The sequence below is a fragment of the Camarhynchus parvulus genome, chromosome 26 (genome assembly GCF_901933205.1).
Source record: "Camarhynchus parvulus chromosome 26, STF_HiC, whole genome shotgun sequence".
NCBI classification, from domain to species: Eukaryota; Metazoa; Chordata; class Aves; order Passeriformes; family Thraupidae; genus Camarhynchus; species Camarhynchus parvulus.
Window position 1 is genome coordinate 6,595,103 of NC_044596.1, and position 25,555 is coordinate 6,620,657.

The window sequence follows — 25,555 nt, forward strand, 5'->3', positions numbered from 1 at the left end:
TCTTTTCGTGGCTTGCTTAAAATAATTATGTGACAAACAATACAAACAATTTCTAATTAAAACAGGGAAGACTGTTGAGAGAAGTGAGTTATTTCCAGCTCTGGTGATAACTCAGGTGAAGCAGTTACATATATATACACAATTCTTTGTTTTACTGCTCAGAATGAAAAGTAGAAAGTAATCAGGGTTCTAATGAACAATTCTTTAGTCACTTTCAATAAATGTCTTGTTAGACCAGAAAGGCTCATTGGTCAGCTTTGTTAACTGGAAATGTTAGCTGTCAGAGGAAATGGGACGTTTTTATTATTCTAAGGGAGAGGTTTAATTTTGTGGCATTTCCTTTTTCATTTCTTGCAAGATCTTTCTATTCCCTTTGGTCCGGCAAAAGCTATTAAAGATTTTATAATGAAAACCATAAACTCTTACCAATTCCAACAGAACCAATACTTGGACCACCTAAATTCTAACTGTGCAAGACATGTATATTGGATTTTGGAACACATTGCAGTTTTATTACACTTTTAGAAGAGACAGTTTTTTTTTTTTTTCCAGATTCAGAGTTTCTGGACATTGAAATTTGGCTTTCTCAGTTATTGATGCCTTCCTTCATCATCACGTGCCTTCATAGAAACCCAGAATGGTTTGGGTTGAAAGGGACCTTGAAGATCGCCCTGTCCGGCCTTGCTTTGATCAGTCTTACAAGACTATTTCTACCTTGACAATGCATGCCTAGATTCCTCCCTAAATCTGCCACCTTCTGTCACTTCAAGGTGGTTTTGTTGGTGAATGGTTCAATATGTGTGAACTCAGTAAGTTATCTTTTGTCTTTAATTACTTTTCTACTTCATTGTAGGTGCGTATAGCTGCAAAATTCATCACTCATGCTCCCCCTGGAGAGTTCAATGAAGTATTCAATGGTAAGCAATTGAGGAAAAAATGATCTGTGGTGTTTTCTTCATGTTTTATCTATTATAAGAATCTAAGGCTGTGTCACACCATACTGCTTTTAAGGTTAAGTGGCCTGGGAAAGCATGCAGTTCTTCTGTACTATTTCTGCCTAATGAAATTATTTCATCTTTTAATGTTTTTATGTGTACAGTTGAAAATAAAGTGCATAAAGAGAAACGTTTGATAAAAAATCCAGTAACACACCTGGGCCCTTTCTTCTCCAGATGTCCGGTTATTGCTTAACAATGACAATCTTCTCAGGGAAGGAGCAGCACAGTAAGTACTGAGATTTCAAACACAAGTCAAATTACCATTAGAGATCCTTCTGTTTTCTTATACCCGACATTCTGTGACAAAGAAAACCATTTGCTGCATTCAGAGCAATCTTATGTAATTCATTAGCCCACCTAATAAAATACATAATGAAAGGTGTGGATGATTCTTTTTAAAAGCCCTAAATGGGAATTTGTGCTGTATAAAACTGACAGGAAGGCATTCTGCCAAAAAGTTTAACTCTGCAGCAGCAGAAATGTCTGATCATGTTGAATCATCTGATTTATAAAGTTAGTGAAGCATGAAATACTGATTAATCCATAGCCTAAGTTTAGAAAAATAACTGCCCTCAATAAAAATTTGTTGTTTACTTCCACAGCTTCATCAGAAGGTGCTTAAAGATTACACATACAGGCTTTTTGATGCTAAGATATATTTCAAGCTAGGTGACATGACAGTCAGCAAGTCTTTGCATAAGAAAATTGTTGTAAATATTTGTCTACTCATTTATTTACCTTGCTGCTGTCTAAATTGTAGCTGGGGTGTTCCTGTTTTACCTTGGCTTGCTCACATTTCCCCAGGCTGTCTCCTGTTCTACTTTTGAACTCTGTATTTTCCTGGCCATCACTAAACAAACATGCTTTTAGACCTGGAGTTTATAGCTATCTACAGTAAAAGGTACTGGAAAATCCTGTAACAGTGCTTGTGTGTATTGTTTGCCCAATTAAGTTGATGTTTGCTGCAATATAATCCTTGAGTCAGAATAAATGTGCACGTGCAGCTAAAGTTCACGTTCCTTTGCTCCACAGTGCATTTGCACAGTACAACATGGATCAGTTCACCCCGGTGAAGATAGAAGGGTACGAGGATCAGGTAAGAGGAAACCTTGTACACTCCGGGTTGTATTACTGCACTGTCAAAAAGCAATAAAAATGTTGTTTCATCAGGGTGTTGGCTCACAAGCCAACATCACCATCAGCTGACTCACTCATTCTGCTCACAAGGTACCACTCCTCCTCCTTCCCCCACATTTCAATATGACAAACTTTCTTTGATAAGAACAAAGATATAACCAAGATATAACCAAGATATTCTCTTTAAGTTCTGTGTTGTACTACTTAGCAAATCCAGTTCATTGTTCCTTAAAGCTCCATGCTGAAGTCACTGGAATTTTACTTAAGAGTATGAGTGATTAAAGATTACTGTCTATTTAAAGCTCACTTAAAAATCCTTGTGTTGATACTTGCTTACAGTTCCTACTGACAATTGATAATAGATTCTTAATAGTTTGTTTGGTTTATTTTCTGCAATTTTAATCCATTCCCAGCTACCCTAAAAAACAAACTTATCTTTATTTATACCAAATCATTGATTTGGTGTAGTGATTATACCTAATACTATCCAGTCTGTGCCAGCAAAACAAGTTATTTCAGGGTTTTTTTTAATTCTTTTTTTTTAGAACAAACAGCAAGTCGTAGAGAAGCCAGAAAGCTGCCTGACCATCTGCTCTGTTCTCTGAGCCAAGCTCTGACCCAGCTTTTCTAGTGTCCCAGATATGTTTATGGGAGTATGGGAGGCATATATTAAGGGGGCTGTTCATAGAAATAGCTTTGATGAGAAAGTTACAGTACAACCTGAAAAAAACCAAAAGAAAACCAAAAACCCACCCCAAAAAAGTCAATATTTGGGAAGCCAGAGAATTAAGGTGAAAAAGAAAAAAGAAGAGAATGTGCAATGCTGCTTTGTAGTCTACTTTAGTTGGTGTATTTTAGAAGTAGTCACATCTATGTACCCTTCTTGCCCAGAAGTAGAGCTATTGCAAAACACGGAGCATGGCAATAAATGGTAGATTTCAGAGTAGAAGTCTCTGTTTCCTTTAGAAACAAAGAAGGAATACAGCTAAAATAATTTTAAAGGCAAAGCAACCTGCTTCTATTGTAAGGATACCCAATTTAAAGCCAAATATATACATTATTATAGTTCAGTCTTTTCTGGGACAGAAATCTAAGTGCAGTATTACTGTGGAGAGCAGAGAGTTACCTTTAGCCTCACAACAGCTACTAATTATTAATATCGAAAATTCTTTATTTTCTTTATGTGACTTTAAAGCTCAATGAAAGAACCTATTGTAACACTGATATGCAAGTAGGGAAAAATGCAAAATAACACATCTATATCAGTCTAAATGTATCATCATTTCAACTTCTATTCCAGGTCTTAATCACAGAACATGGTGATCTGGGCAATGGCAGATTTTTAGACCCAAGAAACAAGCTTTCTTTTAAGTTTGATCACTTAAGGAAAGAAGCAAGTGATCCCCAGCCCGAGGACACAGAATCGGCTTTAAAACAATGGAGAGATGCCTGTGACAGTGCATTGAGAGCCTACGTCAAAGATCATTACCCCAATGGCTTCTGCACTGTTGAGTATCCATCTTGTTTCCCTGAAAGTGTATTGCTCTGAGTCACTCAGTCCCAGAGCACTGTGCTGGGCAGAGCTGTTGGAATTCTCCATCCTCACTAGCATTTTGGCTAACTTTGGAATGACATTTCTAAAGAGGGTGCAACTATCTTGGCATGCACACAGAGGTAAAGATGAATTAGACCTTTTTCATAGGGATGACTGCCAAGCACCTTCACACCTACCCATAATAAGATGCCTGCCAGGGGAGGTGTTGGACAATGTAACTTGTGGTGCATGTTCCCAGTGAGGTACCACCAGAGCAGCCTGCACCCTGCTGCCAAGAACAGAGATTAAAAATGGCTTTCCCTAGATCTTGGGCCTTTTTAACTCTTTTTCTAAATACAGGTTTATGGTAAATCTATAGATGGACAGCAGACAATTATTGCCTGTATTGAGAGCCACCAGTTTCAGCCCAAAAACTTCTGGTAAGACTATTTCAACATAGTGTGTTTTCTTCCTTTGCCTGGTTCCTCAAACCAACCCATCCTCTAGCTCTGACATGGTCTGAAGGACAGGGAGTTTTGGGCTTCCCAAGAAGTTCTTTTCCTTCTGTAGTCTGTTTTCCTTGCAGCCCCCTTGGCACTTATCAAAACTCTTCCTGTGACCTCTCCAGAGGAAAAGGCATTATCAGAGCTGGATAGATACTCCTTTACATCTCTGGAGCTTCTTTGTATTGAAGCTGCATTATATTCAGCTGGGCTGTAGAAATTTAGTTCCATGCCATCTAAAGCACTAAATCCCATGTGGTATTGGTGATAAGACAACATCAGAAGCAACTTGGTCATTAATTTCATTCTTTTTGCTGTCAGAGGTTCTTGGAAATAGTTTTTTCATGCTTTGATTGCTTCTAGGAACGGGCGTTGGAGATCAGAATGGAAGTTTACCATCACACCACCAACAGCTCAAGTGGCTGCAGTGCTCAAAATCCAGGTGAGTTATTTTTTCTGGCAGTAACAGGAGGAGCTACATTGTGCTTGTCTTACACAAATGCATTTGGCTCAGAGTGAGATGCTGAACTGCAGCAGAGATGTCCTTCTCAAGTCAGGATGTTATTAAACTAAACAATTCAAGAAAGTAATTCTTAAATCTAGCATTGTAGTAATAGTCTCAGATCTGGCCTGAGCATTACCCTATAGACCTCCACTTCGCTTCACTTTATAGGGCTAAAACCTCTACCTTGAGTCTTTTATAATTGCTCTTATCTCAGCTCTAGGCATTTACTGATTAACATAATCTTGAACAGTCTTGACAAAGAATGAAACCTTTTAGAAAATCCATCCTGCTTTTAGTCTCATGTAAGCAGAGAAGATGGGCATGATGCTCTGTTGTGCCATTTTAGTAGCATTTGGGGACTCAGGAGTTCTGGAGGGAGTGGTCATAATAAAACCTGCATTCGGTCTTTTTGTCCAGGTCCATTACTATGAAGATGGCAATGTCCAGCTGGTTAGTCACAAAGACATTCAGGACTCTGTACAGGTGTCAGTAAGTATGCGAAAAGATCTTTATGATAAGCAACTGTTTTCATTCCTTTAACAGCTCACGAAGCATGCTGCTATGACTGCATTCTCTTGACTTTAAAGTAATTTTAGGGTGAACAGTCAGTGTGGTGTTTAGAGTCACATAGGAATCCCAGATTCCCAACTGCTTAAAATTCAGTCTTGTTAGAAAGTCTCTATTGGGAAGCTTCTCTTGGTAGTTAGGGTTAAAAAGGACAGAATATGCTTTTCTATCTCTGTCCAAGGGAAAGAAACAGTAAGAGACATATGCTAAGGCAAATTAAGAAATCCTCTAGTTTGGTAGAGGGAGCAACAGCTGCAAAGTGACTCATTTTACCATGAAGGTCCAGTTCCATTTTGCTCACTAGGGTGCAGCTCTGTTCCAGTTTTGGAGCGCAAGCTCTACCCAGTATGTAGTAAGTGAAAGGAACCCAGCTACAACGACAAGGCACAAGCTGATGATGTTTCCTACTTCCTACTCAGCCTATCATTTGAGAAGAAATCTGTTGTGTAGCTTATGTAAGTTATGTAAGTTGCTCTTAAACATGCAAACTTTTTTTTTCCTTTGCAGAGTGATGTCCAAACTGCTAAGGAATTTATTAAGATCATAGAAAATGCAGAAAACGAGTACCAGGTAAGATCAGTGGTAGTTAAATAAAACATAGAATCATATCAGTCTCCATTTGCAGTTAATAGAAACATGGAAAACTGACCTCTCATTCTGTTCCTAGCTGAATCTGGTATTGCCTGTAAGAATTACTTAGAAAAGGGTAGCAGTATTTGTTTAAAAAATATAGTTATAAAGCTGTAAAGTTACAAAGCTGTGTTGTAATTAACTATCAGGTTTGCTGTACGTTTTTTTTAAAGGGTTACAAATGATACCTGGAACAAGCATGGGAGGGGGAGTGGGTGAGTCAATGTATTTTCCTCTGTGACAGTTAAAAATTCTGAGGAGGAAACTTGTGCAACAGCTTTTGCATTGTCCCAGCCTCTGTGCAAGTAGACTGGAAAGAGATAAGTCAGTGAAAGACCTAAGGAGATGCTGCTACATTACAGGGAAGGTGAATAAAAAGCCTTTGACTTGCACATACACTGATGACTGCTTTATTCATTTAGTTAATAGTGTGCCTTACACCTTACAGAAAGGAGTTTGTGGCTTTAACACTAAGTTGAGCTTTCTCATATTGTTTTATGTGTGCCCTAACCAAATGTGCTTGCCCTTGCAGACAGCAATCAGTGAAAACTACCAAACTATGTCAGACACCACTTTCAAAGCCTTACGCCGGCAGCTGCCCGTCACCCGCACCAAGATTGACTGGAACAAAATCCTCAGCTACAAGATTGGCAAAGAAATGCAGAATGCTTAATACAGAAACAAGGAGGTGTATGAAACAGTCGTGTGCAAAAAAACAAATATGGTCCTATGCCAAGTGATGGTTTTTAAACCAGAGCAGCATTTTTTAGGGCTTTCAAAGTTAACAGGTTTTCTAGCCTGAGAGGGAACCGTGGAACAAATAGTTGTCTTTGTGTTTTGTGTTTCCTGCCACATAAACTTCCTGTTGTAGCTGCATTTAATAGGTCATTTAAATTCAGCCATCCATGGCTCAGAAGTATAGCTGTTTTCAGTCACTGGCTGGAAAACTTCCTAGCTGGAAAAGCCCTATTATTACCCCAGGAGAGGGTACAGAGAGTTCCCTTCACCTGTATCCAGCACTCCAGGTATCCAGTAAATTTGTCAAACCTGCCAAGAGCTCACGGCGCTGCAAGACACAGTAAGTGCTAGACAGTGAGTCCTCGTGTATCCTTATTCCTAACCTCCACAAAGCAGATGCCTGCAGGCTTAGATTTTGCTGTAGAAAATGAGTTTACAGGATCCTTTACAGAATTCCCTACCGACCCAGCTCTTCCAGGGACGTAACTTTTTTTTAATCTGAAGATTTGAGCCATGTTCCCTAAAAGTGAACATTTTTCTTCTCCCCGCCCTCGTGTACATACGGTTACCAGACATCTGCATTTTTACAGAACTACAAGATGAGTCACTGCTGATCCACAAGGGCTGGATGGTGATTAAAAATGCAAATGTCTACAAAATAATAGGTATGTTGTGCTTTAATGCTTTGTGGCAGGTTCATAGATTTGTATCGCAGGTGTATGGATGGATAGTGTACAAAATAAATAAACTTGCACCAAAGTGAAAGAAAAAATCCTTTCCATTTGTCTCAGTTGTGGACAGTTTATTGTCATGCTTAGAGGGGATTTTGGAATGAATCTCTTCTACATGCTTGCTCTGCATTACTATTTTCCCCCTCTAACATCAAACCTAGCAGTCATAACAGTTTCTCTGAAGGGGAGGATGAAGAGATAGACATATGCCTTTCTCAGATCTTGGAACATAGATTACCAAGTGAACCTCCTTTGGTGAACTCCCTTTGCTTTGTTTGCACTTGGTTATCACTGGGCGCCTTGCAGGTTCTGGTTTTTAAACTGGCTCATGTCTTCTTGTTTTTAAATACACAAAGGAAAAAGGGTTGGGAAGAGAGGGGTGGGGCTGCGTGTGCATTACACTTCAGGTTTTGCACAGTAACGCTGCAAAATAAGTGTTTATCCTTTGTGAGTTTTAACTAAATAAAATATATTTGTATTTGCTGCTGAGACTGACAGTGCATCCCTCAGGCATCCTCTGTATCAAATAGTCTAGTGCAAATACACCAGTCTTTGTTTAAAGCCATTTGTGTCTGTTCTTTCATGGTCTCACTCCTTTTAATTCCTAAGTCTAGGAAATGGCATCACCATCCCGGAAAGTGTTCAAAAATGTGAATGTGGCACTTGAGGACCTGCTTTAGTGATGATCATAGTGGTGGTGCTGGGTTGATGGTTGGACTTTAATGATCTCAAAGGTCTTTTCCAATCTTAACAGTTCCGTGACTAAGGCAGGGATGGTATCAGTCCAAATGCCCTGGTATATAGACAGGGGAACTGGAGGGCTGAGCTTCCAAACTAAAATAGAAACAATCACAGAGCTTTATTGCAGCTCCTCACCCTGGGAAAAAGGCAGCAAGGAGGTCATTCCACTCACTCTCAGTGTCTTACTTTAACCTACTTCAGACACTCCTGGTTGAATCCTACACATCCGGTTTGTATCCTGGTTGTATCCTAAAAGCAGGGCTTTTCGGAGGGTTTGCACAGCTCTGCAGGAGCTGCTCACGGGCAGTTTAAGAGGCTCCTGCCTGTGCAGCACCCAGGGGAGATGAAAGGTTGTATGGGCCTCAGGTGCTGTGGGCTGCGGCCCTGGACCATCCAGGAAATCGCTGCAGCAATTCCAAGAACGTGAAGCCGAAGCAGGGCGCAAGATAAGGCTCTGCACACAACACAGCTTTTATCTGCCTCAAGGCTAGTCTTCTGCTCCTTGGGCACACCGGGAGCAGTTCGCCGCCAGTGCTCCAGCCTTAGGAGCGTTTCTATCTCTCTGTCCTTCTCCAAATCTTTAGCTAATCATCCTGCAGACTGCCTTGTTCCGTGCCTGCCTCCGGGCCCTTCTCCCCCCCGCTGCTGCCCCGGGCTGTCCCCTGCCAGCCCGATCCGCCCCAGCCGGGCGGGCCCGCGGCCCCACGGCCTCTTTCGCTTTCGTTTCTCCCTGCGCGACGAGCCCTGGCTCAGCCCAGCCCAGCCCAGCCCAGCCTGGCTTAACCTGGCACTCCCGGACGCGGCACCATCTCGGCACGGCACGGCTCGGCTCGGCTCGACCATGCCGCGGTTCAGCGTGGCGGAGGCCAGTCTCTGGGGGTGTCAATTCGTGCAGTTCCTGCAGGACACGGGCCGGGAGCAGGCGAGCCTGCGGGAAACGCTGCGGACCATCTACAACCAGGAGTTCCGCAGCAGGTGAGAGCCCTCGGCCAGACCCGGGCGACATCACCTGGGACAGACCCGGGCCAGCATCTCCCAACCCCCGGGCCAGCATCCCCAGTGCCTGGCCAGCGTCACTGGTCCCCAGCAGCACCACTGGGAGCCCCAAACTCACCTGTCTCACCAAAGCCCTGCTGGGATGATCCCCAGCTCCATGGGCCCCCAGCAACTGCCTGGGGATGGCCTTGGACACCCACTGCCCACCATACTCCCCCACCTCACCCTGCTGACACCAATCACACTGGCCCTTATGCAAAGTCACTGTTAATCATTGGCAAAGCCAGGGCTCGGTGCACTGGTGGGACTGGGAGGAGGTACCTGGGGAGTCATCGCTGCTGGGAGCACAGTGGCTGTACCTTAGCAGAGCCACCACCGGTGCCAGCTCAGCTCCTGAGCACTGGCAGGGGCAGGGGCTGCGTGGCTGTCAGGGCCAGGCAGTGATGCAGTGGGACAGCTGGAATGGCTGTGGCATAGCTGGGACAGCAACGGCACAGCTGGAGCAGCCAGCAGGGATGTAAGATTTGCACAGGCCAGTGAGAAGCCCTTCTTCCTCTCCTGGAGCAGAGGGGACCTGCTGAGAACCCCCTCACTGCAGCCTCAGTGTCCTGCTTCATCTTTCCACTTGCCTCACCCCAGCTGCCTGAGCCCGTGGCAGCCGAGCCGCACTCTCCCACACAAACCGTCTCCCTTATCTCTGCAGGACTGAGGCAAAGACGCCCAATTTTTCCTGCATGTTGTTTGCACTGAGGACAACCCACCAGGTTCAGGTGCGCGGAGAGGTGGTGAAATTCAAGGTGAGTTTATGCTGGGGCACTGCCCACCAGGACTGGCCCCTCAGGAGCCCCCTGAAGAATCCCAGGGCCACACTGATTCTGGCTGCTCCTTGCAGGTGAAGAGGCATGTGGTGGTGGCAGACCAGTACTGGCGACCCAGGAGGAATGCACAGACATCCGTGTCCACGTCTGCCTCAGGACAGCAGCTCAGCTCCACTCCACAAATGCCCCAGCGCTATGCCAAGCAGTGGTATGACCAGCAGCACCCCACCTTGGCATGTCCCTTGGATCCCCCACCCCGGCTGGGAAAGCCTGACCCTCCCTCCCCACAGGGCTGAGCTCATTCGTGGGAAGCACGGGGTGGAGATCACCTCAGACTATGACCAGGGCAACGGGAATATCCGCTTCCCAGTGGTGCCGGGTGAGTCCCGGACAGTCACTGTCCTGGTGCAGAACCGTGGGACAGAGGTGGTGACACTGCAGCGGTTCCAGGCACAGCAGCAGGCACGGGAGCTCTCCTTCACTGATGAGCAAGGGGCAGCGCAGGGCCAGTCCCTGCTGCTACACCCAGGTAGGGTCCATCCCATCCCCTGCCCCGTGCCCTGCCCAGCACAGAGGATGCAGGACCCAGTCTCACCCCTTCACCCTGCAGGTGGGATGTACCCCATCCAGGTGCGGTGCCTCACCACCTGCAATGGGCACTTCAGTGCTGTGGTGTCCTTCGAGTTCACCAAGGAGCCAGACGAGTCCTTCAGCATCTCATGCTACGTCGCTGCCATTGCTGAGAGCCAGCTGGCCAAGGACCTGGGGCCCTCAGCACCTTTCCAGCCCTACGAGGCCAGCCTCCAGCGCCATGTCACAGTCATCACCGAGGATGGCATCCCCCCTGACAGGTATGTGATGAGCTCACCTGCTACCATCCTGAGCAGAGGGGCCCAGCCTGTTCTCCAGCCAGGACAAGGATCAGCTCCTTGACTGCCTGGCACCACAGGACAGTGCTTCAACCCTGCTCCATGGCTGGTGACAGTGAGGTTGGGGACACCATCTAGTCCCTGAAGCACTACTGTCCCCTCCACCCAGCTCCCTGAAAAACGAACTGGAGAGGGAAATCCCTCTGGGCACCTACCAGTATCCAAAGAGCCTCAAGGACACAATCCTGCTTGGACCCAACACCAGTGCCAGCTCCAGCTGGGCTGCCATGCGGTGAGTGCCAAGGGCTGAGAGCAATGCTGAGGTGTTCCTTGAGTGCCAAGCTGTCTCTGGGACACAATGACATTGCTGCTGCCCTCAGCTCGCTGCTGGAAGCACCTCTGCAGGCTGAGAACTACTACCAGAAATTCCAGCTGCTGCTGCACCTGGAGGAGATTCAGATGGAGGTGGACATCCGTCGCTACGACATGCAGGACGTGACCATGGTGCAGGAGAGGGCACTGCTGATTCTCGATGTGCGTGGGGGCTGAGGGACAGGAGGGGTGCTGGCACAACACTGGCACTCCCAGAGTGCCTGGCATCACACTGGCCCTTTGGCACAGGTGCCTGGCGTGGCTGAGAACCGCCCATCCCTGCTGAGAGGGGACCACCTGTTTGCCCACCTGAGCAGCGAGCGGGACCACTCCCCGCTCATCCGCTACAAGGGCTACGTGCACAGCGTGGAGCTGGACAGGGTCAGGCTGGGCTTCTCCTCCAAGTGAGTGGTGTCTGGTCCCAGCAGCCTTTCTCAGAGATGCCAAAGGCCAGGAGTGGGTCGGAAAGGGCCAGGAGGGAATGGGAGAATGCCCCGTGCCCTGCTCACACCATTCCTTCCCAGGCTGCAGAAGAAGTTTGTGAAGAACTTGAAGTTCGATGTGACCTTCACCTTCAGCCGGCTGCCACTGCAGGTGCAGCACCGGGCTGCAGTGCTGGCCATACGCCGGGGCTTGTCCAGCCTCCTCTTCCCCTCCGCCTCCTGCCGCAAATCCCTCTTCTCAGGGCCCTTCCAGCCGCGGTGAGTCCCAGTTCTGCAGGGTGGGAGGGTCTGAGGGGTGAGGGGATGGAGGCGATGGGGCTTGGGCAGCGCAGCCTCTGCTCTCACAGGTGGTTTAACTGCAAGCTGGAGACCAACGAGGAGCAGTGCAAAGCTGTGACCCACATCGTGATGGGGGTGTCCCGGCCAGCCCCATACCTCATCTTTGGCCCCCCTGGTACTGGCAAGACGGTCACTATGGTGGAGGCCATCAAGCAGGTGGGTGGCCAGTGCCCAAATCCAGCCCTGAGCATTGCTACCCATTCTCATCCATGGGGCTCAATGCTGTCACCTCCTCTTCCCACGTAGGTGTGGACATGCTTCAAGGATGCCCATATCTTGGCCTGTGCCCCCTCCAACAGTGCTGCAGACCTGCTGTGCCATTGCATCATCAAGGACATTGCCCCTCAGAATGTCTACAGGCTCATTGCCAGCTCCAGGAGCTACAGGGAAGTGCCCACTGATATCAGGGTAGGTCCCTGCCCCTCCACCCTGAAATCCTGACAGCACATCTGGGCTGGCATCCCCCAGGATAATGGGACCTCACCCAATGCCTGTGCTCCAGCCCTGCTGCAACTGGGATGATGAGCAGAGCAGCTACGTGTACCCAAGCAAGGAGAGACTGAGGCACTACCGGATTATCATCACCACACTGGTGACAGCAGGAAGGTCAGAGGAGCTGGGATTGTCCCCAGCATCTGTGGCAGGGGGAGCCAGGGCTGCCTTGCAGCCAGGCTGTGAAGGCAGTCCCTCTGGGACTCAGCCGGGAGGGGTTGGAGCAGGGCAGGCAGCAGGGGGGGAAATCCCTCCTCTGTGGGAGGATGAGGGTGAAGGGTAGGAGGGGAAGGATGGTCAGGTGGGGCAGGGTGCTAAGAACAGCCTCATTGCATCTCTCCTCCAGGCTGGTGTCAGCCAATTTCCCCCCTGGGTTTTTCTCCCACGTGTTCATCGACGAGTGTGGCCACGCGGTAGAGCCGGAGAGCGTCATCGCCATCGCGGGTGAGCAGTGCCCGCCTGCTGCCTCAAGGGCCAGCTTCTCTGCACGGCCTGAGGTCCCTCCCATTCCCCGCTGAGCTCTCCCTGTTCCCAGGGCTCCTGGCTCCCATGCATGAGGAGACCAACCCCAATGGGGGGCAGCTGGTGCTGGCAGGAGACCCCAAGCAGCTGGGCCCCGTCCTGACCTCACCACTGGCAATCCAGTATGGTCTGGGTGAGTAGGGAGAGGAGTGGGAGTGCTGCGGGCACCCCACAGGGGCTGAGTGGCCTTGTGGGGAGCCACAGGATATCACTGGGCACAGGCACCTCGCTGCTGGAGAGGCTGATGCTGCACAACCCCTTGTACCAGAAGTCGAGTGGAGGATATGACCCACAGTTCATCACCAAACTGCTCTGGAACTACAGGTGGGGACAGGGATAGTGCAGGAAGGGGTCAAGCCAGGCAGGGATTGGTGAGCATGGCACTCCAGGATCTGTCCCCCAGAGCCTCACAGTGCCCCAGCTGGTGTGGGAGATGGGAGTGCACCTGCTGTCCTGGGTGCACGGTGCCTGAGACGGCTCTGGACCCACATGGCACCCACCCTGGCATGGTCCTGCCTCTCCCAGGTCCCACGAGGCCATTCTCAGGATCCCCAACGAGCTCTTCTATGACAATGAGCTGAAGGTGTGCAGGAGCAACGGGCTTGACATCCAGAATCTCTTTTGTACCTGGGAGGAGCTTCCCAAAAAAGTGAGAGGCACAGGAGGGACTGACCCAGGGGGTTCCTGAGGCACAGGCAGAGCAGAGCCAAATGTTCTCCATCCCCAGGGCTTCCCCATCATCTTCCACGGGGTTTGTGGGGAAGACCAGAGAGAGGCCAAGAGTCCCTCATTCTTCAACACAGCTGAAATTGAGGTCCTGGTCCACTACCTCAAGAAGCTGCTGCAGAGCCAGGGCAGGGGAAGCTGCCCCAGTGTGTCCCCCAGGGAAATCGGCATCATCTCTCCCTACAGGAAGCAGGTGAGGAACACAGCTCTGCAGGCAGGGCAGAGGCAGAGCAGAGACCTCCCAAGGGACAGGGAGCACTGGGATGGATGGGCAGCCCCAGGGCTGGCACAAGGATGGCCCTGTGGAGGCTGGATTTTGCCATACTCCTCCACTCAGGTAGAGAAGATCCGGAAAGCCATCACCTCCCTGGATCCCGATCTGCAGAAGCTGCCGGACATCAGCCAGTTGAAGGTAGGTCCTGGGCATGGAGCAGAGAGGAGCACACCATGCCACAGGAAGAAGGAGCGCTGACAGCCCCAGCCCAGGGGTGCTCCTGGCCCTCACCTGTTGTCCCTGCCCCAGGTGGGCTCTGTGGAAGAGTTCCAGGGCCAGGAGCGGCAGGTGATCCTCATCTCCACCGTGCGCAGCAGCAGCACGTACCTCCAGTTCGACCAGACCTTCAGGCTGGGCTTCCTCAAGAACCCCAAGGTACCGCCTAGCCCCAAGCAGACCCCTCTTCCTTGGCATCCCCCTCTTCCCTGTGGTTCTCACAGGCAGGTAGAGCAGAGCTGCTCTGGGTGCTCATGCCACCAGAGCTGCCTGCACCCAGCTGGGGCTGCGGGACGATGAGAGGTGTTGCAGCTGGTAAAGCCCTCTTGCTTGTCCTCTTCAGAGGCTTAATGTGGCCATCACCAGGGCCAAGGCTCTGTTGATCGTGGTGGGTAATCCTACTGTGCTCAGCAAGGACCACCACTGGCTCAGGTGAGCTGCTCCTGTGCTCCTGGCCCCTGCCACTGCCCACCAGCACCTGCCCTTTCCTGCTGCCAGCCCGTGGTGCCTGGCCGTGCCCACTGCCACGGAACAGCAGGGCCGGTGCCGCCTCGTGCCCATGCTCCCCTTGCTCTGCACCTACAGGTTCCTCAGGTACTGCAAGGAACAGGGTGGCTACACTGGATACCCCTACGAGGATGAGGGCACAGCTGAGGACGGGCTCGCCAACGACCTCCAGGCACTGCAGCTCAGTGTTTAGCACCCAGGTGAGCAGAGCTGGCAGCATGGCCAGGGTAACAGCTGGGGCACTGGGAGGCTTCTCCTGCCCCAAATGCAGCAGGACTTAAACCAGGTTTTTGCTTAGGGCTTGCCTGTCTCCATCTCAGAGTCAGGAGCCAGCTCTGCCATGAGGTTTCTCTGCAGGAGATGCACCTGGGAAGGGAGGAGAAGCCCCATGAAGGTGCATCCCCCTCTGCCTGTCCCAAGCCTGCAGCAGCTCCTGCTTTTTCTGTCTCAGTCCCGGGGTGCTCTGTGCATCCCTGTGGAGATGGGGCTGAACTCACAGGACCAGAAGGTGCTGCCAGCCTTTGCTGCCAGCCACGAAGCCCACACCAGCACCAGACTGGGACAACTCTCCATTTTAATAATTTTTTTATATGGCTGTGGCAAAACTTTTCTCTGTGACTGGTCTCACCATTCAGTGAAAGGCTTAAGCCTGGAGGCTCTGGCCTCCAAAGAGCATCACTGGGTGCACAGGGGAGCTCACTGCTGCTGTGACGGGTGACTGGGGAAGGCCGGAACCTGGTCTGGGACAGGTTGGCTCAGCTCTCCACTGGGCAGCTGCCTGGCCTGAGAGCTGGCATGGCTGTGCAGACACTCTATTTCCCTTGAATAAATGTTTAAAGAAAAGCAGTGTACTGTTGAGTCCTAGGTGGGCCTTGCTTACACAGACAGGGCTTCAGAGCAGCATCAGGCTCACTGCAGCCCTGCCCTGACCTGCTCCAGAGGAAGGATGGCTCCAGCAGTGATAGCAGTGCCCATCACGCAGGGACTGGGTACAGCTGGGAAGCTCCTGCCTGGCCCTTCCCATGTAAACTGCTTCCTGGCTCTTTTGCAAGTACAGGGCAGTGAGCCCTGATCCTCCAGCAGCAGCTAAAGCAACAGGGGCTGGGGGCCAGGCAAGTCCCCACCCTCAGCACACGGCCCTGAGCCCAGGCAGGAGCCTGGAGCACTGAGAAGCACAAAGGAGAGCCAGAAGAATGCCACACAAGCGAAGTTACAATTACTAAAATACCAGTTTGCTTTTATTCTCCCAATTATGCAGTTGGTTTAGCGCTGCCAAGCCCACAGCCGAGGCAGACTCGGAGGCGGCGATGCCGGCAGAGCTGGGCACAGGTCCCAGGAGGAGAGCTGCTGGCAGCAGCTGAGCCCAGCTCTGCTCAGACAGGGCTGAAACTGCCCGGGCAGGTCTGTAACACTGCTGTGTGCTGCCTGCACGCCCAGGGAGAGCAGGCACAGCACACCACAGGCCTGGCACACCCCACACGTGAGCTGTGACCGGCACCTCCTGCTTCTGTGGCACCTGCCCAGAGCTGGGGAAAGAGAGGGAATACCCCAGCAATGCCCGTGGGAAAGGCAAAACCAGGGAGCTCAGTACAAAACGGGGCGACATGCGGAGCAACACGAGCACCGGCCCACGGAGAGCAGCAGGTGCTGAAGGCACTGGCCCCTCATGGCCCTGGAATGTCACAGGGACACCCTGTGAGCGTGGGTGGCAGTCTGGTGCAAAGGGTTCGGGGCAGGTAGTGGCACCACGAGGTGCTGCTGGGGCTGGGTGCCAGCAGTGCCCCCGGGCAGGGCAGGCAGGTGCTGCTGCCAGCAGGGCTGCTCACAGCAGCGGGCAGCCTCTGCGCTTCTTGTTCTTGCGCACCTGCAGCCCAGCTCGGGTGGCCATCTCAAACACCTCCCGCACCCCCTCCTTCGTCTTGGCCGAGCACTCGAGGTAGCCAAAGGCGTTGATCCTGTTGGCCATGTCCCTCCCCTCCTCTGGCTTCACCGGCTCCTAGGAAGCAGTAAAAACAGGGTTTGGAAACATTGCAACTGCAATGTTTCCACATACACAACTGCCCTTGGGGCATGCAGCCCTTCCAGCCAGGATCTGGTGTGGGCAGAAGTGTCTTGCTGGCTTGGGGACCTGGGGCTGTCCCCACCTGCTTCATCTTGGCCAGCTCCCGGCGCGTGTGCTCGTCGTTGCGCAGGTCCTTCTTGTTCCCCACCAGGATGATGGGCACGTTGGGGCAGAAGTGCTTCACCTCCGGCGTCCACTTCTCAGGGATGTTCTCTACAACAGGCACACGTGGAATCCTATGAGCTGAGGGGCTGCTGCCCCACAACCTCCTCACAGAAACCAGCCCCAAGCTTTTCCCGTTGGAGCAGGGAGAGCTCGCCCCACAGAACCTCCCTCTCCCACCACCTCTGCCCAGCCTGCAAGCTGCCAGCATTTCCCTGCAGTGCACACGAGGCTGGGGGATGAAGAGAAGGCTCTGGCATCCTCGAGGGGCAGCCTGGGGGCTTCCCAGACCCCAGGGGGTTCAGTAGCAGCACCGAGTCCTGTGGGACTCCCTGGTCCCTACCGAGGCTATCGGGGCTGTCGATGGAGAAGCACATGAGGATGACGTCTGTGTCCGGGTACGAGAGGGGCCGCAGCCTGTCATAGTCCTCCTGCCCCGCCGTGTCCCACAGGGCCAGCTCAACCTACAGGGGACAAGGACACGGCTCAGTGGCTCTGCAGGCCATGAGTGACAGATTTATCTTCCACAGGTAGAGCTGTGCTCTTCCTCAGACTGGGCCAGGCTCAGGGTGCCCCAGAAATGCCAGAGCCATGGGCTCCTCTGTGCGCTGCAGGTGCATCCGAGCACGCAGAGCAACACCAGCAGCAGCACTGGGCAGTGGCACTGCCAGCAGGGGACATGGAGCAAGGGAACAGGAATGACAACGGCCCTTACCTGCTTGCCATCCACCTCTATGTCAGCAATGTAGTTCTCAAACACCGTGGGCACATAGACCTCGGGGAATTGGTCTTTGCTGAACACGATCAGCAGACATGTCTTCCCACAGGCACCATCTCCCACGATCACCAGCTTCTTCCTGATGGCTGCCATCGCTGTGGGGACACAAGCAGGTGAGCAGGACAGAGCAGCACAGGCACTTCATGCTCCTGGCCCCCCAAACTCCTGTGCACAACAGCCTGGGAGATACAGACACAAGCGCCTGGGCACATCCCACTGTGAGTGGCCAGTGACTGACAGGACAGCAGGTCCCAACGCTCTGCAGACACCCCTCCAGCTCCCACACACATCACTCATGGGCACCACAAGAACTGGCCTGACTGGAACCATTCACACCAGCACTGCTGCTGTGGCTGGGAGAGCCATTCCAGCTGTGGTCAGTGCTGGTGGCTGCACGCAGGGACCTTGTGGGAGGTGACAAACCACTCTGCCTTCCCCAGACATCCAACCCTCCCTGGGTTTGCTGCGCTACCACCCAGGTAACCAGGATTTTAGACAATCTCAGAGTTCCATGCACATGCTGGGTTTATTTTAAATTATAAATTCTTCAGGGTAGAAACTGTGCTTCAGATTTCACCCCAGCATGCTCACCAGACCCTAAATAATCTGATCAGCAGCTGGAACACACCAAGCCAAGCTCCTGGAGGTCTGGACAAGCAGGACCTCTGTGCCTGGCACCTGGCACAGTCTGGCCTCATCCCAGCCTGTCTGAAAAAGGAGCCTTTGCCATGGAACCAAGAGAGCTGACACTGGCACTGGCAGGGGGAGAAGCTGCCAGTCACCACTCAGCAAACAGAGCTGAAACCCCACACAAAGCAAGCAGCATTCTGCCCCACGGGAAAAGGATGCAGTTCTGCAAGGAAAACTATGCCTTTGCATCCCTCACTTTCAAAAGGGGTTTACAGCTGAGCCTGGGAACCGGCCAGGACAATGCCACAAAATGCCTGGCACAGCATCTGAACGAGGCATGAGAAAATCAGCCATAGCGGGATCACATCCCTCCCAACCTTGTGACCAAAACCTCTTTTCCATCCCCAGATTCCCAGTACAAAGAGCCTGTCCTCCTCCTCACATGCCTTCAGCACATCACCAGCTCCCTGTCCCTGCAGAGATCCTGGGAATGACACAGGCTGACATGGCAGGGTTTAATCCCTGAAAATTCACACGGCTCTGGGGGAAATTACAGGTGACCAAGAAACCTCTCCTGAAGGCAGGGATGTTCCATGCTTTCCCCCTCAGCCCTATCCCTCTCCAAACCCTCTGCCCAGGCAGCAGGGTGGGAAGGAGCCATTCATGCTGGAAGCACACAGTTCCCAGGAAAGAACCCCCTGGGAAGGACACACACACCAATGCTGAGGCATTGAGCTGCAAGCCCTGGGAGTGGATCATGCTGGATCACTCCAGGATCACCTTGGGAAGGCCAGAACATCACAAGCCTGGCCTTTAACCAGGGCTATCATACAGAGCCTTACCAAAGGCCAGGAATCTGTCCCTGGCCCAGTGATCCTACCCTCACCCTGTGCCAACAGAAGAGGGAGGAAAAGGGTAAAGCAGGAGTCTGGCTGCATCATAATTAGCTGCAAGTAAAGGATTAGGAAATGAGCCTGAATGGCTGACTGGCATTCCAAAGGCAGGCTGCAGACCTGCTTGTCTCATCCGTGTGCCTGGCAGGTCACCCCTGTCACACAAAGCCCGGGGAACCACCCCAGTTTCACAACTCACGCTGCCCAATGGTTCGGGCAAAAGAGAGAGAGTTTTCACCCATCCCAGACCAGACCCTGCTGTAGCCAAGATGAGCTTTAAGGATCTTTGTAGGTTCCAAGCATTATGGCTCATAAGCTGAGGCAGGAATGGTTCATGGCTGCTGAGTGCTCTGGAGCTGTTAATAAAAATACAAAGCTGGCACTTGTAAGGTGAGAAGAGTGAAAATCAAGAGCTGCATCCAGGAGATGGGACATTCCTCAGCTGGGATCCTCGGTGTCAGGCACACATCCCAGTGGAGCAGCATGTCTACAGGAAGGTGAGCACATTTGTGCAACACTGAAGTCAGAGAAAAAAGGAAAAAGGTGCTCCAAAGGGTCCCTATAAGGAACCAGGGGCACTCCCAGGGAGGCAAGCGCTGAGAATGGGGGGGAGACACTCCTGCCCCTATTCCTCAGGCCCTGCTGCTCCTGTCTGCCCAGCTGGGCCAGGCAAACCCACAGTCCCACAGAATCATCAAGGCTCCAAGATGTACAAGTCCAACTCTTGTTGCAAACCATCCTTCCTGTCTGACCAAAGGCTCATCCTCTCTCCAGCAGCATGTCCACACCACAGAAAACAGAGAGCTCAGGGAGAAAAAAGCCTGTTTACTTGGACACAAACTTCTTTGCCGACAGCAAAACATGATATGCTGCTTTGTGACTCCCTATCTCCAAGAGGAAAGGCAGTTTGGGCCGTGCCAGTATCTAACCCACAGCACAGGCAGCCGACAACATCTGCAGCGTGAGGAGCAGGAGATACCCAAGGACACAAACAGCCAGATGGACAGCAGGATCTGTCGGCGCCCAGCCTGCAGGCATTGGGTTGGAAGCAAAGCCAGCCAGCGTGGCCCTGCTCCTGCCCCAGTGCAGCCCTGAGAGGGGCACAGCAGCTGCCCCGGGCTGAGCACAGTCCCCCACCCAGGGCTCCTTCCCACGGCTCCAGTCCTGACCCGGCGCGGTGCCCAGTGGTGACTCAGAGGGCAGAGGCTGTCCCCACCCAAAATCTCAGCACAATTCATTCCATTACTCAGGAGAGCCATCCAGAAATAGCCCATTACTAATCCAGAGCTGGTGTGCAGAGGCGAGCAGGGCAAGGAGGCTGGAAGAGCTGTGAGCCTGAGGGGTCAGCTGGGTGCCCCAGTCCTGCCCTGGACCCAGCATCTGGCACAGCACCAGTACCAGATGCCAGCAGCTCTCTCTTCCAGGAGAGATGAGCTTCTTTGCCAGGGGATGCTCTTGTTGCTCAGCAGGATGAGGCTAGACCCTGGGATGAGGATTCTGTTTGCACTGTTGCCAAATTATGAGCAGACAAAAAGAGGGGAAAACATGAAGACAATTTCATGAAGACAAAGAGGACAATCCCAAGTACAAATGCAGAAGAATTAAGTAGGAGCAGCCCTGCGAGGAAGGACTTGGGGGTGCTGGTGGATGAGAAGCTCAACATGACACAGCAACGCCCCCGTGTGCAGGGCTGATCCCCCAGCGCGGGCAGCAAGGGAGGGGGGAGCCAAGCACCCCAATACACAGCCAGCACTGCCCAACCATGCTGGCAACCCACACTGGCAGCTCCTGGGTGTGAGCAGCACCCGCAGGGCCCCGCTGGAGATGCCTCCTGCTCATCCATGGAGAAAACAAAAGGGAGCAGCAGCTGTGTGCCAGCATTTCCCACTGCCAAGCCCCACAGGGCTCCCGTGCCCATCCCTGCACCTGCTGCTGCAGCCAGGCTGGGCCCCCATAGGGACAGCAGTGGGTTTAATCTGCGCCACCACTGCCAGCACCAGCCAAATCCTGAGCAGGCATCTCCTCCAGCTCACCAAAAACCTGCAACACGACCCCAGATTGCTCTGTTCTACTTTCCAAGCAACTGTTCTAAAGCCATCACCATAAAATCAGCCAGGCTCCAGGGCAGCCCTTGTGTTGCTGGTCTCTCACAGCTTTGTGCCTCAAAATGTGCAGTTCCTGCTGAGCAGGATATAGGGAATTCCTCTGGCAGCAGGATGTGTCCATCATCCAGGGTCTGCTAAGGGGACTCAGGAATTGCAGAGAAAGATGTTAATGCTTTGAAGGGCTCCAACCAGGGACAGAAATCTTTCTATGAACCTCCTTGGCCAGACTCGACTTCCTAGAGGTAACAGAGGGGTTTTGTTCTACAGCAGAAATTCCCAAGCACTGCTGAGGGCCCCACCCTGGTCAGACCGGTCACACCAGGGATCACAGCCCTGGCCAGAGGCACAGCTCTGAATTCTGGGCAGGGCTGGGGGGAGAGAGCTGTGCTGGGAGCAGCCCCTTGGCAGGGACACCCCCACAGGATACCCCCAGTGCTGTGGGGCAGTTCCACTGCAGAAATGCCTTTAGCAGTTTGGACTCACTGGTACAATGATAAAACAAGTAAACTTCCAAATTAAAGCCCCACAGGAATGCCCACTGTGGGGAATTTCACTTGCTGAGACACCCAAGCCATGGCCAAGGTAGTACAGGACAAGTGTCTCAGCCACTGCTGCAAGCACCAGAGGGACTCTTACTAGAGAATCATGGAATCATTAAGGTTGAAAGGCAGAAAAAATTTCCAAAAAGGGCTGGAAGCAAACAGTGATGCTAAGGGGAAGTGCAATGGGCAGGGCAGTGTGGGCTCCTGGATATAGACCTGCTATAGATATAGACCTGCTAAATCCAAAACAAGTGATTGTCAAAATAGGAGCTCAACCCAGTGCTCAAGTTTAGACCTCACTCATTTTTTTGGACATATTCTTTGGGCACAGCCAAGCAGGCTGGGCTTAACACACACTCCAGTGGCAAAGGGCAACTGTGCAGATCCAGACCCGGAGCAGAGTGACCAGGCTGGCTCATTTTCATTGCTAAATCCCACAAAAGACATCCACAAGCAAAACACAGAAAGGAACTTGGAACAGCAGAATTTGAAAGCCTAAACAAAGCTCAAACCACAAGTGTTTGAGCACTGAGGGAGAAGCTGCCTGCCCTTACCTCCTTTTCCAAAGGACATCATGCCATGTTCTTATTTTACCTCCTGCAGTAGTGACAGCCTTCCCAGCCTCACGGTAGCCAAGTGTCTTGCTGAAAGCTCCAAATGACACGCCACAATCTCAGCAGATGCCTGTGCTTGGGCAACGCCTGCCTGCCCCAGCGCCGATCAACAATTGCTAACACAACTGCTTCTTTTCATGTCAATGCACCTCTCCAGTGCAAACGGCAAGGTGGGAGCTGAGCCTGGGTAAATGCTCCTGAGAACCTGTTGGAAGACAGTGACTTGGCTTATTTTCCACTTACACGTTTCCCCAGAGAAGCTGTAGCTGTCAGGAGCCTGGATGCAAGGGAAAATCGACAAAATCTCATGCAGTCTGTACCTGAGCTGAGGAGGAGGAGCTGGACATAAACTGAAACTGTTTGGACACCAAAAGCACTTGGCAAAATAGAAACAAAATGCAACTGGCCCCCATGACACACAGCCAGGCAATCCTCCAGCTCCAGTCTCCAGTGTCCCCTGGAACCCTTTCCCAGGGATGTCAGCCTGGGGCGCTCAGCCAGGCCCCAGCTGCAGCCCCCCAGGAGGATGCAGCCCAGGGATCACACAGGGATCCCAGTCCCGTTCTCCTGGGCTGGGTTTAGGTCCCAGCCCCCCAGGAGGATGCAGCCCAGGGGTCTCACTCCCGTTCTCCCGGGACTGCTGAGAGGCTGGGGCTGAGTTTAGGGAGGCTGGCGGCCACTGAAGGACTTGGCTGCCAGACTGCTAGCACTGGAAAAGGCCACGCAGTCATGCTTTTGGAATGCTCCCCTGCTCCTAAGACATTACACAATTATTTCCCCTCCCCACAAACCCCCCTAATATAAATGTTTAAGAATGAGCTCAGCAGTAAGGAAAGGGAACTTTTTTTCCCTCTTTCTGAAGAAAATACAGAGTGGCCACTCCATGGGCAAGGCTGTACATGGGGACACTGCTGGAGTGGGGTTGTGGGGAGGGATGTGGGATGGGGCAGCAGCCCCCAGGCTCTCACCCCATGTCAGACACTGCCTGGGAAACAGCTGCAAGTTGGGACCCACAGTCCAAGGCCACCCTCAAGGAATGACAACCTGCCCTGACTGAGGCACAGCTGACCCATCCCTCACCACACCCAGGGACCCCCACCCCACCCTAGGCACACCCACCCCACCCTGTCCCGCTGCACCCCACCCAGCAGCCCTACCGGGCCACCCACCCTCTGCCCCATTGCCCCACCCCTGCACCGACCCCACCTTTGAGCCCACACCTCACCAGAATCGGTAACCCCACATCCCACTGGTAACCCCAGATCTCAATCTCTCTAAACCCCACGAGTACACCCTGATCCCAGCTCCCCCAAGCCCACCCGTAACCACAAAGCCCTGTTTCTCCAGACTCCGCCAGTAACTCAGACCCTATCACAACCGGTAATGCAGACCTCAGTTCCCCCAGACCCCCGCTCCGGCCCCACTCCTTACCAGCACCCCCCACCCCGCCAGTATCCCCTCCCCGCTCGGCTCCCCCAGACCCCGCACCTCTCTGCGCCGCTGCCCCGTCCCGCTCCGGCTCCCGCTCCCGCTCCGGCTCCGTCCCCGCGCGGCTCCGGGCACCGCCCCGGCCGGGGCCGCCCGCCGAGGGCGGAGCGGGGCCGTGCCGAGCCGAGTGGGGCCGTGCCGTGATGGGCTGTGCCGAGCCGTGCGGGGCCGAGCCGAGCCGAGCCCTTTCCAGCGCTGCCCCTGCCCGGCTCTGGGACCCGGAGCCCCCCGGTGTTTCCCCCGGAGCCCGCGGGCGTTCCCCCCGCCCCGAGGGCGTTTTGCCCGTTCAGGTTCCCGAGGCCAAGTGGGGAGGGGGCGACCCCAGCTGCCGGAGGGGCTGAGCTGCTGCCCTCAACCCCCCGTGCCAGGTAGGACCGGCAGCAAAGCCCGCTGCCCGCCGCGACAGACGCAGGTGGCCGAGGGACACGCCTTGTCCCCAGGGTCCCGTCCCAGGGCACTGGCAGAGCGGGGCTGTGCCCGCATGAGGGTGACCCCGGTGCCCTGGTGGGCTGCGGGAGGGACCCCAGGCGGCTGCTCCCCCCGACATCCAGCTGCAGGGCACAGCTCCCGTCCCTCCGCCAGGGAAAGGCAGCCCCAGGAGCCTGGCCCAGACCCAGGCTCATAAACCGCTGCTATTTTAAGGGCTTGCAGACTATTTTTCTTTATTTATCAAGCCCCAGGCCAGGAGTTGGTTCCAAAGGAAATGTTTCCTTAGTAAAAAAGGGAACCACAGAGGAAGCTTTAAATGCAGCAGCCACTGCCTCCTTGTCTTATCCAACAGCTGGGCAGTGACCTGGAAAAGCAGAGCCAGTTCTCAGCCACCAGCATGAAAAGGAATGTGCCAGGGGAACAGGGCTGGGCAAGCAAGTGTGAAGGGAGCATCAGGAGTATCAGGGGGACCAGGTGGCCCCCGGAGGGACATGGGGATGTTTCCAGCAGGCAGGCCACCCTTGAGGCAGAAGCAGCTGCTGCATGAACTCCCGGGGATGGACAGTCAGCCTGCCCCACTGCCTCCCCCACAGCCAGGAAAACCACTGACCTTTTCTCCCTCCCCTTCCGTGTGTGGTGCTCCTGTTCCCACAGCACTGGCCATTCTGCTGCCTCCCGGCCAGACCCAGGGGTCCGGGTCCCCCTGAGCACCGTGCTGACACTGGCAGCACACCAGTGGCTCCCGCTGCCCGCTGGATGGACACTGCATGGGCTCTGAGAAGTGCCAGGGGCAGATGGACAGCAGCACACATGGCTCTGCCTGTTTGCCTGCCACATACATTAATCAGAGCTAATTGGCTTTTGGGTAAGTCGTCTTTGCAGGAGCTCTGCAAAGAAAGACTTTGAAGTAGGACTGCGAGTGGCAAAATCTTTATTTAAACACACAGTGCTACACAAGGACAGGCTCCCGGCCCCAGCACCACTCCCTGCAGCATGGGTGCCAACAAGTTCAAATCTCGTGTGTAACTTTCACTTTCCATTGTGTGCACCCAGTTTATTTACATCTCACTGGTTACAGGACACAAACAACATTCACTAGAGGTGACACTTGGCAAGAGCTGGCTGCACCCAGTGACAGGATGGTGCCATGGCGCCTTTCCCAAACAAGGGACCATGGCCCAGCTCTCCCCATCC

At 52.6% G+C, this 25,555-nt stretch overlaps 3 protein-coding genes across 4 annotated transcripts in view; 2 read left to right on the forward strand and 1 right to left on the reverse strand.

The window, feature by feature from the left end:
• Positions 1-7,908, forward strand: part of CAPZA1 (capping actin protein of muscle Z-line subunit alpha 1) — a 10,560-nt gene extending 2,652 nt beyond the window's left edge. The window contains exons 2-10 of the mRNA XM_030965603.1: positions 854-917; positions 1,173-1,224; positions 2,031-2,094; positions 3,436-3,642; positions 4,030-4,109; positions 4,536-4,614; positions 5,095-5,166; positions 5,752-5,814; positions 6,407-7,908. Of these exons, the coding sequence (XP_030821463.1) occupies positions 854-917; positions 1,173-1,224; positions 2,031-2,094; positions 3,436-3,642; positions 4,030-4,109; positions 4,536-4,614; positions 5,095-5,166; positions 5,752-5,814; positions 6,407-6,547 (822 nt within the window). The 3' untranslated portion in view covers positions 6,548-7,908. The remainder of the gene's footprint in view (positions 1-853; positions 918-1,172; positions 1,225-2,030; positions 2,095-3,435; positions 3,643-4,029; positions 4,110-4,535; positions 4,615-5,094; positions 5,167-5,751; positions 5,815-6,406) is intronic.
• Positions 7,909-8,925: 1,017 nt separating this feature from the next.
• MOV10 (Mov10 RISC complex RNA helicase) lies at positions 8,926-15,111 on the forward strand. Its single transcript, XM_030965885.1, has 22 exons — positions 8,926-9,059; positions 9,784-9,877; positions 9,973-10,106; positions 10,189-10,427; positions 10,509-10,749; positions 10,937-11,059; positions 11,148-11,301; positions 11,389-11,543; positions 11,664-11,840; positions 11,930-12,077; positions 12,168-12,329; positions 12,424-12,527; positions 12,760-12,857; positions 12,949-13,068; positions 13,157-13,259; positions 13,461-13,584; positions 13,663-13,854; positions 13,999-14,073; positions 14,185-14,310; positions 14,495-14,583; positions 14,737-14,858; positions 15,016-15,111. Exons 1-21 carry the CDS (start codon positions 8,926-8,928, stop codon positions 14,849-14,851), a joined length of 2,907 nt encoding a protein of 968 aa, XP_030821745.1. The 3' UTR covers positions 14,852-14,858; positions 15,016-15,111.
• A 778-nt stretch (positions 15,112-15,889) lies between these two features.
• RHOC (ras homolog family member C) lies at positions 15,890-23,993 on the reverse strand. Of its 2 annotated transcripts, none has more exons than XM_030965613.1 (6): positions 23,933-23,993; positions 22,425-22,649; positions 17,598-17,755; positions 17,226-17,346; positions 16,803-16,933; positions 15,890-16,654 (listed from the first exon to the last, which is right to left on the reverse strand). In XM_030965613.1, the coding sequence occupies exons 3-6, from the start codon at positions 17,751-17,753 to the stop codon at positions 16,481-16,483; spliced, it is 582 nt and encodes a 193-aa protein (XP_030821473.1). In that variant the 5' UTR covers positions 17,754-17,755; positions 22,425-22,649; positions 23,933-23,993; the 3' UTR covers positions 15,890-16,480. The 2 variants fall into 2 exon arrangements, with proteins under 2 accessions (XP_030821473.1, XP_030821472.1); XM_030965612.1 differs by having other exon boundaries at positions 22,385-22,649.
• Between the last annotated feature and the right edge of the window lie 1,562 nt (positions 23,994-25,555).